Source organism: Camellia sinensis, chromosome 5, assembly GCF_055761805.1.
Source record: "Camellia sinensis isolate YWXY chromosome 5, ASM5576180v1, whole genome shotgun sequence".
NCBI lineage: Eukaryota > Viridiplantae > Streptophyta > Magnoliopsida > Ericales > Theaceae > Camellia > Camellia sinensis.
Window position 1 is genome coordinate 113,697,840 of NC_138965.1, and position 11,612 is coordinate 113,709,451.

The 11,612-nt window shown below is 39.0% G+C and overlaps 1 protein-coding gene across 1 annotated transcript; it reads right to left on the bottom strand.

Annotated features, from left to right (window-relative positions):
* Window positions 1–3,053: 3,053 nt before the first annotated feature.
* LOC114292262 (uncharacterized) lies at window positions 3,054–4,602 on the bottom strand. Its single transcript, XM_028236173.2, has 2 exons — window positions 4,468–4,602; window positions 3,054–3,681 (listed from the first exon to the last, which is right to left on the bottom strand). Exons 1-2 carry the CDS (start codon window positions 4,522–4,524, stop codon window positions 3,076–3,078), a joined length of 663 nt encoding a protein of 220 aa, XP_028091974.2. The 5' UTR covers window positions 4,525–4,602; the 3' UTR covers window positions 3,054–3,075.
* Between the last annotated feature and the right edge of the window lie 7,010 nt (window positions 4,603–11,612).

Below are 11,612 nucleotides of genomic sequence, written 5' to 3' on the forward strand. Positions count from 1 at the left end.
TGGCTCAATTCTCAAATATAAGTATACTAATATGATGTAAACCCCAAATCTCAACCCAATAGAGCTCAATTCACAATTAATTCACATGCATGCCCCAATCTCCCATCAAACTCATTCTAACATAACAAATTCATACATTCAAACTCATATCTTCATAAATTGTACATGCATGTGATGAATTAGCCACATTCTCAACTTAGACAACACAAATGGTGATCAAAACATGAGTTTCAACCAAAACTCTACTTGAATCATGTATTTCAAGCTTATACATGCTATTTCAACACAATTTCTTACATGCATGCATATGCCAAGCTTTAATTCAACAAAACCAACCTAATTTCATTTCAATCTTACTCTTGATCACCCAATTAGCTTGAACACACAAAATTACAAACTATAATCCAAGAATTACTCACCTAGAAGCTTTGATTCTCACAATCTATAACAATTCTTAGATTATCTTCAAGGTTCCCAAGCTTTAAGCTACAATTTGCACAATTCTCTCCTCTCTCCCTCTCTACAGTCGACTCTCCTCTAATTTGAGTCCCAAATCAGTCAAATGAAGCAAGAAGGGAGAATAAAGGGTGTAGTGCCCTTACCCAACAAAACCCACTATTGGCATTATAATAATAATAAGGTAATGGGGCACTAATTAATCGTTTTGAATCTAATTATTTTGATCCGAATCAATTTTTAATTAAATTTCACCGTAGGTTCTAAAAATTATGCCAATCACAATGGCGTAATCGATTTCGGGTTTTGTGGCCGATAAAGCCTCTAATTTAATTTCCAAAGCAGATTATTCAAACAGATATTCCTACGATGGGCAGATAGAACTTCGAAATCACATATATTCACAAAATGGCACATAAAATCATATTAAACACATCATCATACTCGTATTAAGGACCAATTAGCATACTACAGAACAGGGGTATTACAAAACATATCTAACCAAACAACTTTAACTTTGTAGCAAGTTCGAAACAGATGGTTCATGTCTTCCACCTCATTATAGCTGGGACAGTCAGGGTCTAAAGACAGACCTCTTTTTTCTCTCAAACTAATTAGTTCAAACTTTACCATGCATAACAATCCACAGAAAGCTTTTAAGTTTCTGTGGTAGCTGTGATTTCCACATCCAACTCTAGTCTTCCTCCAGTCCTAAGTTACCAGAAATGATCCTGTAGGCACTAGAAGTAGAAAACTTTCCATCACCTGGAACTTTCCAAGTAGGTGAATCAACATTAGCATTAAGAGGAGGTAAATTAAGGATAAGTGATCAAACACAAGATGGAAGTTCATTATCCCAATCTCCTTATTCATTAACAAGATTGTGCAGTAAGACATTCTTAGTACCAACAAATTGATTTTGCAGAGTCTGAGGAACAAACTCAACAAATGGCTTGTCACCACACCACTAGTCACTCCACAAATCCACATTCTTACCATTACCAATCTCCCATTTCACACCTTTCCTCAAGGTGTTTCTGGTTTTCAAAATGCCACTCCACACATGAGAAGCAGGCCTACTTCTAGGCCAATCATTAAGTTTGTTGTCTTAAGATATTTATTCTTAAGGACATCTTTCCACAAGGCACCTATTTCACAAATCAGTTTGCAGCTCAACTTAGTAAGTAGAGCTAGGTTCTGAATTCTGGTTTTCCTAATCCCAAGTCCACCCAATTTTTTCAATTGGCAAACCTATTCCCATTTGACTAAATGCATTTTCCTTTTTTCTAGGGTGTCACCCCACAGAAAATTCATGTTGAGTCTGTCAATGTGATTACACACTTTAATGGGCACATCCATAGTTTGCATTGTGTATGCAAGCAATGCAAAACTAATAGATTGAATGAATGTTGTTTTACCTGCTAACAAAAGTACATTAGCTTTCCAACCAGCAAGCCTCTTTTGCATTTTTTCCAAAATTGTGTTGAAGTGCCCTCTATTCACTCTACCATGAATAAGGGAAACTCCAAGATATTTCCCCAAATCATCATTCAAAGGAATGCCACATTTAGCTTTCCTTCTATTAATGTTAGGGGAAACATACAATTTGGATTTAGGGGCATGGGCTTTCAAACTAGAGATCTCACAAAACTCATTCATGACATTTATAATTGTATCACAATTATTCATATCAGCTTTGGCAAAAAACATCAGATCATCAGCAAAGAATAAGTGTGTCAGGCATGGTCCACCCTTAGCAACTTGAACCCCTTTCCACAACTTATTCCCTGCCTTAAATCTGATCGTATTAGATAGCCTTTCCATACACAACACAAATAAATAGAGAGAGAGGGGGTCACTCTGCCTTAGTCCCCTTGTAGGTTTAAAATGTGGCAGGGGTTCACCATTCCACAAAACAGCAGTAGTAACAGATGTGACACAACACATCACAAGCTCAATGAAGCTATTCTGGAACTTAACTCCCTAAAAGTATGTTCAAGGAAGTCCCAAGATATGTTAAGCATATGAACAATTTCATTTTTTGTATTGCCAACATGTTAAAAATCAATTAAAAAAAGGTGTTCCCTTTTATAGGTGTAATGTTTGGAGTCTTATTGTTGTAAGATTGTGTTTGGTTTAAAGATTTGGAGAGAGATTTACAAAGGGAAAATGAAAATAGCGGTGAAATGTGAATAATATATATATATATATATATATATATATTTCATTTAATTTCACATATATTTTTCCTTTTCCTTTCCAAACTTTCCCTAAATCTTTGAACCAAATATAGTCTAAATGTATTCCCCCCATTATTGTCATACCGATTTTTAAAAAAAAAATAAAAATACGTAGTTTGGTTTTTTGTTATGTGAATTCATGAGATCTAAAAATATGGTTATATTAAATTGATGACAAATATCATTTTTTAAAAAAACTTTTTTTATATTTTATTTTAGAATATTAACCACATCCATCCATAGCCAGAAACATATACAAAAACATTTTAAGCTCTCCCAAAAATCAAAGAGCAAGCCTGGTATTACACATCAGTTGCTATTTACAGCATTAGTTAGAATTACTTAGTACTATTTGTTCCCAAAAAAACACAACAGCCTCTTAAGCTTCAATCTCTCTCCTCTGGGTTGAAGTTTTAATCCTATAAACATGCTCCTCCCCTGTGCCCTCATCTACTTTCACAACCCAATGACTCTTCTTCCCACCACCACCAAATCTACCACCACCAGCACCAGCACCAGCACCTATTCTACTCACCAACAACCCCTCTCCAATGGGCAAAAAATGAGTATTGAATTCACTCAACCATTGTCCCTTTCCAAGGGCATTGTACCCTACAACTAAGCCACCGCCATGATTCACACCCTTCTGCGCGACCAGAGAAACCTCATTGTGATCATCCAAATTGCAATCGATGAGCACGAAATCTGCACCTTTGAATTCATTTAGCAAAAGGGTCTGAGCTTTTCCTATGACAAACTCCACAAAATGTACATAATGTCCTAAAGCAATTTGGGATGGTTTTAGCTTGTCATGCCCGGTTAGGATGCAGACTACGCGACCACCAGTTTGATGGGCTGCAGCAACCATGGCTAGGGTGGTGGATCCTGCAATGGCTGCACATGCTATGACCATGAGCTGTGCATTGTTGCCTGCCGCCATCGCGGATATGAACTCGGCTACATCGGGTTCCTTCCCTCTCTTCCCCTACAATTTTCAACACAAAACATGCATGAGCCATAAGAAGAGATGTGATAATGATAACTATCATCATTTTTTTTATTTCATTCTTAAAATTTTCAATTTCAGCTATTTTGCGAATGAGGTTTGGTTTTTATTATTACCGATATGGACGGACAAACTTTACTTGGACTATATGGATTGAAAAGAGAAACTTTATTAGGAACTAGACAAATGAATTAGAAAAAAATATATATATATATATATATGATAGTAGTTTAGTTTGTTTTTTGAACAATAGTAGTTGAGTTGATAAAAGTGAAAATTGATGACATTTTTTAAGAAATTGGATACAAATCATGACAAGAGGGTTAATTTAAAAGGGAATGAGCCATTTCAAATTGGACACTAACTTCTCAATTATTTTGAGAAGAATGAACGAACTATTTATCTTTTGATTTCAATTCAATTTTAATAAGGATATATATTACCAATTAGACTAAATTGATAAATTTTGAAAAAAAAATTCAAGAATAAATTTAATATAATTAGATCTACGACGTTCAAATTGACACAAAAGACATTATATGAATTACGGATGTAATTTTTCCTAAAAATAATCAAAATTTGACAATGCTATAAACATAAAACAGAAAGGTACACAGAATGCAATATTGAAAACACTCCAATCTTCCCCAGGATGAATGCGCTGACGCTTATGAGAGCTAAAATGTGAAACAAGAAGTGAGGGAAGTGCTCCATGTTGTAATGAGAGGGACTAAAATGAGACATTGATGGGCTGCGATTGCTTACCATTCTTAGGGCTTTGAGGTAGGCTTTAGTGGCATTCTCAGCAGACCAGCAAGCCATTCTTCTCTTCTTGTTTAGTTTGTTATGTGGGTTAGGTAATCTTCTTCTGGTTCAAAGGGTTTTGTTCTTTGCATATTCAAGAGATGAGCTATGGCCTCTCATATGCCAATATATATCTATTTATACATCCAACATTATATTTATATTTCATTTCAAACATTAGGAGGGGTAGCAAGCAACTGAGGAAGGTTGTGATTCAAAAGATAATGTTCACAAGATTATAAAAGATAAATAAATAAGGTGACAAGAATCTTGTTATATAGTATTAAAATTGAGAGATCGATTCTAATCTTTGTTTTGAAGAAAAAAGACATATTTAGCATGGCAAGTAGGTTTAGTATATACTAAAGTTGGGTTGTATTTGTGTTGTTTCAGCATTTGATCAACAAATTACTTTAACAAATAAGATCGAAAATGAAATTTCATGTTTTTGTACGATGATTTTACATAGCATAGTCAAGAACAAAAAAAAGAAATTTTATGTGATGGTTTAGAGTGGTTAGCGGTTTTGGCAGGAAACCACTGAAGTTGAAATTAGCTAACCTGTTCAGATTGAATTAATCATAATTCTATCAAATCGAAGATATTAATCAATTTCAGTTTACAAATCATTGATCTATTTTAAATTTGAAATTTAGAGGTAGGTCCAATTTTAAGCTTTATGTAACCATAGCAATGCAATTAAAAACTGAAGTAACGAAAAAAAGAGAAGGATATTGTCTCGAGTTTGTAAAATAATTGGACAACAATTGGGGTAATTCATAAAATAAAATAAAATTTAAATTGATATGATAATTACACCTGCATAATTTTTTATTTTTTTATTTTATTTTATTTTTACGAAAGATGAGTGGTACTTGTCCATTTTTGAAAGAAAAATAGGTGGCCATGTGCAATCTGATTTTTATATTTTATGGATGAATACACATGAATCTACAAAATAAATAAAGTAGATTATTAAAGTGAGACTTGTGATAGGTTAGAACTAGACATGTAATTTAGATTTGAATCTCCTAACCAGTAAATCACACCTTGGAGTCACGAACCGCAGGGCGTAAGCCTTGTTTCAGAAGGCTTGTTCGGACTATAGAGATTTAGTCTGATGCGTGTAAACTGGCCCACAATACTTTATATAAAAAATATATAAAAAAAAACATGTCAGGTCCATATTCAATCCTTATAAGGAAAAGTGATATACGTAAACAATTTTTTTATGTGGTTTTATTTATTTATTTCTAACCACAAAACAGTACTATCTTTTTGTTTAATAATAAGAAATGAATTTATATATCACATTGACCGAATATCATGCCAACTAGTGCCATGAACAATCCAACAATAGTAAACATTGCCTGCCAAGAACATGATCAAAATTAATTAATTTGTGTGTTTCACCATCTTGTCTGCAGATCCCTAATTAAATTAGAATTTGATATTCTGCAAGTATATATATTTCTGAATTCCACACCATTCCCAAAATATTCACATATGAGCTGTGATGTTCTCAATTTAGCAAACCACAATGCATATTAAAATGAAGAGCACAACTAGCTATTAAACTGTTTTGCTGTGTTTTGGGATGACAAACCATGCAACCTCCATGTTCATTCATGCAGAAGCAACAAATCTAGATGCTGAAAATAAATAAATAAATAAATAAAATTATAGACGCACGAATGTGAGAATAGTGAAGAAAATGATCAAGAAATAATAATAACGCGTACAAAAAATCTAAGGCACACGAGTGTGAGAATTGCAAAAAAAATCATCAAGAAATAATAATCAGGTGAGAAAGATTGCAAATTTGCAATAGAAAATACTTTAATCCGGTAGATTAGTAATAATTTGCTATAACAACCGACAGAGAGATCTTAATCGTATCACTTTGGGTCGTGTACATAATTTCATATTATGTATTCATAATAATAGCCACCCAAACCCCTGCACTTGTATTGAAATCTAATTTTTAGTCTCAACACTTTTCAATTGTGACAATCAATCTTTTTATATTTTAGACCAAATGCCAATCTCGCTCTTCTGTCAATTTTTTAATTTTACATGAGACCAACATAATTGGATTTTTTTCTTGTAGTAATTTTACATCTAACTTGCTTTGTTTTTGGCATTCTTCCTTGCCAAACCATGATGTAAACGTGTGTATATATATATATATATTTTGGTATTTTTCTCTGTTATATGCTATATAACAATGATATATGCACATTAAATATGAAGGTTTAGTGAAGAAGACATCCAAAAAAAAGTTGAAGTATGACTGTAGGGATATATTTTCTGAGTCTCAACACGTGGCCAAGGTGATGCCGATGTGTCAGCCGAGATGCCACGTGTCCAGCTTATGACGCTGAGGCTATCTTAGCAAGGCCGAGGTAATCTCCGAAGATATCAGAATCCGAGATAAGCGGATAAGGGACAAGAGTCCTAGAATGATGAAGAACTTTGGCATGGATAAGGATAAAGCTTTTAGAGAGTTTATCTTTATCTCTTGAAGAGTGCAGGATAAGCACTGAGCAAGAGTCCATTGAAGCTAGGCTTCTAGTGGGACAAGAATTGAGTTAATTATAAAAAAGAGGCACCCCCATGGGTCTAAGGTACGCAATTTATATTATGAATAGTAAGTTTAGCACTATTGATTATCTTTGAGAGATATACTGACTTGATCGTCGGAGTGCCCCCGAGTGGACGAACCACCGTCGGAATCTTCTCTTTCTGTTGCAGGTCAGCTAGGTGTCATCTATTCTGCCAGTTCTCTCCAGCTGAATACTGAGTTGGGCGGTGTGATCGAAAAATCACTCACACAATTTGGCGCCGTCTGTGGGAAAGAAAAGAGAATAGATCGCCAGTGACGGACAAAAGGAAAAGATTGGGGATGACACTCCTACTAGGAGTGGCAGACCTATCGACCTTGACGTCAAAGGAGACCACCGCAACACAGAAACTCGTGACCAAAATCACAGCAAGAAAGACGTCGGCCAGGATGGCAACGCACCAAAAAAGCCAGATCAAAGTGGGTACTACAATGAGGATGACCTCTAGGTATAGAAGGATAGATGCCTGCGGAGGGATGAAGAGGTAAAGAGATGGCAAACAAATTGGCAGACCTGCAATCGGTCGTCAATTTCATGATGCAAAACAATGTCATGCAGCCACCATACCCGCTGCAAGACACGCCGATTCCAACGGCCAATGCCTAGAAGGGAGGGCAGAAAACAATCCCCGTAGCCCCTCAGCACAACGGGAGCGAAAGATACTCTCACCGACTTTCCAGGGAGATCGGACGAAGAGAGTCAAAAAGAGAAGAATCGCAGAGGACGTATCGCACAAAGGAGGCAGACCCCAAAGGACATCAGAATGTTCAGGGGCAGGCCCTGTGCTTCGATACAACTCATGGAAAAGGATCAAAGAGAACTCACCACGAAGCTGAAAGTAATGCACCAAAAAGATTGAAACCAGGAGATAGCCGAGCTCCTGGGCGGACAAAGGAAGACTTAAGAGATTACCTCAAGAGGAAGCAACGGAATACCGACACTAAGGTAACTTCCCCAGAAAAGCCGAGGACACCATTCTCGGTGGAGTTAGACAAGTTTGAGGCACTGAAGAAATTCAGTATGCCGAGGTTTCAAATATAAGATGGTAAGTCAGACCCCAACTTCCACGTTGGGTTATATTTGAACTCAATGGCATTATATAGTGGGAACGAGCCGTTGCTCTACAAAGTGTTCCCCTCAACTTTTGGGAAGATTGCATCAGATTGGTTCCACAAATTACCAAAGGGAAACGTGAAGACTTGGGAAGGCCTGGCCGACATGTTTGTGGCCAGGTTCGTGACAAACAAACTGCAGCCATTAATGGTGGACGCATTAATGGCTCTGAAGATCAGTAAGGAAGAAGGCCTTAGGGCCTATGCAAAACGGTACTACGAGGTGTTCAACCGAATACCAGAATGTAATCAAGAGATGGTGGTCGTATCATTCAAGAACGGCCTAAAAGACAACTGTCCACTACGAAAATCTTTGGCAAAGACATTGCCAAAAAGCATAGAAGAGCTCATGGCGAGGATCGAGAAGTATGCCAGGGCCGAAGAAGATACATCGGGGACTAATGAGGTAAAGCAAGAAAAGGGAAACGGCTCGCCGAAGCGAGGCCGAGGTAACAATGGATTGAGCAAACAAGAGACAGAACTGAGGGCTGCACAGGCAGTGACAACTGTGTTCCGAATCCCAATTCACAAAGTCCTAGATCAAATTTGGAATCAACCCTATTTCAGAACACCAGCAAAGGCACTGGGAGAATTCATGGGAAGAAACCTTGACAGGCATTGTGCTTACCACAATGAAAACGGGCATATGACCCAGGGCTGCAGAGCCCTGAAAACACATTTGGAAGACCTGGTGAGACAAGGCCATCTGAGAGACCTTGTTGATGAGGCCAGAACAAGGAAAGAACAGGCAAGATTGCCTCAGGCGACAGCAGCACCACCTCCCCCAGCACAGCAACCACAAGCAGGAGGACTTTGGGTAATTAATGTAATTTACTCGAAGGTCAACGAAAACGAGATTCAGGAGGAGACCCAGAAGGTAAAACATCTGCAGCATGTCTACCAAGTCGGAGAAAAGAGACATCGGGCAGAGGAGTGCCAAGGACCAGTAGTGTCCTTTTCTGAAGCCGATCTTGAGATGGTGCAGCATCCGCATAATGATGCCTTGGTAGTATCACTCCAAGTTGGAGAATGCCAAGTCAAGCGCATCCTGATTGACCAAGGCAGCTCTTGTGACATCATGTATGTCCGATGTTACAAGGAACTTGGCCTTCACCCAGACGACATGGAGCAGTCCAATAGCCCAATGGTCGGGTTCAATGGAACGCCGACATGGCCACTGGGAACAACCAGCTTTGAGGTGCAGGTAGGCACCAGGAAGATAACAACAGAGTTCACCGTAATTGACACACCCTCCCCTTATAACATCATTTTGGGAAGGCCATGGTTGCACGCAATGAAGGCTGTTCCCTCAACTTTGCGTCAACTATTGCGGTTCCTAACAGAGTATGGGATTGAGGAAGTCATAGGAGATCAGGTGCAGGCAAAGAATTACTCCATGGCAGCAATGAAATCCACCTGCAGCATTCGAAAACCAGAGAAGGCAGAGATTGAAGACAAGGATGTAGAGGTCCTAGAGGATGTCGGTAAGGAGCCGACCGAAAAAAGTGAAGAAATACTGAAGAAAATCCTCGTCCAAGAGGGGTATGAAGAACGCTTCTTTCTTCTCGGCTCGAGCCTAGCCGAAAAAGAAAAAAAGAGAGATAGAAGCTTTCCTGAGAGCAAATATTGAGGTGTTCGCATGGACACCCTACGAAATGCCTAGCATAGACCCCGAAGTCACTTGCCATAAGCTGAACGTTGACAGATCGGCCAAACCGGTAGTCCAACGAGCAAGAAGACCGACGTTGATACACGTCGAAGCAGTGGAGAAGGAAATAGACAGACTTCTCGAGGCCGGGGCCATTCGAGAAGTAGATTACCCGACATGGCTATCGAACACAATGGTGGTAAAGAAAAAGAATGGTAAATAGAGGGTCTGCGTAGACTTTACTAACCTGAACAAAGTATGTCCCAAAGACAGCTTTCCTCTACCCAAGATTGATCAGCTGGTAGACGTTACTTCGGGGCATAGAAGGATGAGCTTCTTGGATGCATACAGGGGGTACCATCAGATAGCCATGTACCCCCCAGATGAAGAGAAAACTGCGTTTATCACTCCCAAAGGGCTATATTACTATAGAGTAATGCCTTTCGGGTTGAAAAACGCAGGAGCAACTTACTAAAGGCTGGTAACCAAGATGTTCAAACACCTGATTGGTAGAACGGTGAAAGTTTACATTGATGACATGGTCGTGAAGACCAAGGAACCTGAAGGTCATCTGGCCGACCTGAAAGTAGTCTTTGACATCCTTAAAACATATCGGCTCCGACTCAATGCAGCGAGGTGTGCATTTGGAGTAGGATCTGGTAAGTTTTTAGGATGCCTGGTGACTAGAAGAGGCATTGAGGCCAGCCCAGATCAGATTAAGGCCATCTTGGAATTAAAAAGCCCGACGTCGGCAAAACAGGTACAAGTATTGACTGGAAGGGCCGCGGCCCTAAATAGGTTCATAAGCAGAAGTTCAGACAAGTGTAAACCTTTCTTCAACTTAGTAAAGAAAGCCACAGATTTCTTATGGACAGAAGAATGCGAGGCTGCCCTGGCCGACCTGAAGAAGTATTTGGCCACAACTCCAGTTCTTTCAAATCCAGAACCTGGGGAGGAGCTGTTCCTATACTTAGCAGTTTCAGAACACACAGTAAGCGCAATGGTAATTCAAGAAGAAAAAGGGAAGCAAAGGGCTGTTTACTATGTAAGAAAAATCCTGGCCGATGTAGAAAAAAGGTATCCACCCTTAGAAAAACTGGCACTGGCTTTAGTAATGGCTTCAAAGAAGCTGAACCATTACTTCCAAGCCCATAAAATTGTGGTGCTAACTGAGCACCCCTTGAAGTCCTTACTGTAACAAGGAGACTTGACAGAGAGAATAGCCAGATGGGCAGTCGCTTTGGGCCAGTATGACTTGGAGTACAGACCCAGAACAGCAATTAAAGGCCAGGTTTTGGCCGACTTCGTGGCCGAGTTCACACCAAAATCCATCGCACATCGAGCTCCATTGAGCCGAGGTGAACGATGTCCAAGCAAGCAAGGAGAAGCCCAGTCAAATGCAATAGAACAAAGGACAAAGGAAAAAGGAAAAACTCAGACCCTGCAGCATTTACATCGGCGACTACTTTCGATTGTTTGTCGATGGGAGCTCAAACCGGCAAGGAGTGGGGGCAGGAGTATTACTGGTATCTCCAGATGGAGAAGTGTTGGAACAGTCCATTCGATTGGGGTTCAAGGCCTCAAACAATGAAGCAGAATATGAAGCATTGATTGGAGGACTAAAGCTGGCGGTTGTAGCAGAAGCAGATGAGGTGATAGTCTTCTGTGACTCCCAGCTCATAATCAACCAGACAACGGCGAGTTTGCAGCTCGAGATGAAAG

Coding starts and splice junctions, on each gene's coding strand:
- LOC114292262 (XM_028236173.2), bottom strand. CDS start 4,524: ATGGCTTGCTGGTCTGCTGAGAATGCCACTAAAGCCTACCTCAAAGCC. Junction 3,682..4,467: donor ACCTCAAAGCCCTAAGAATG/GTAAGCAATCGC, acceptor TGAAAATTGTAG/GGGAAGAGAGGGAAGGAACC.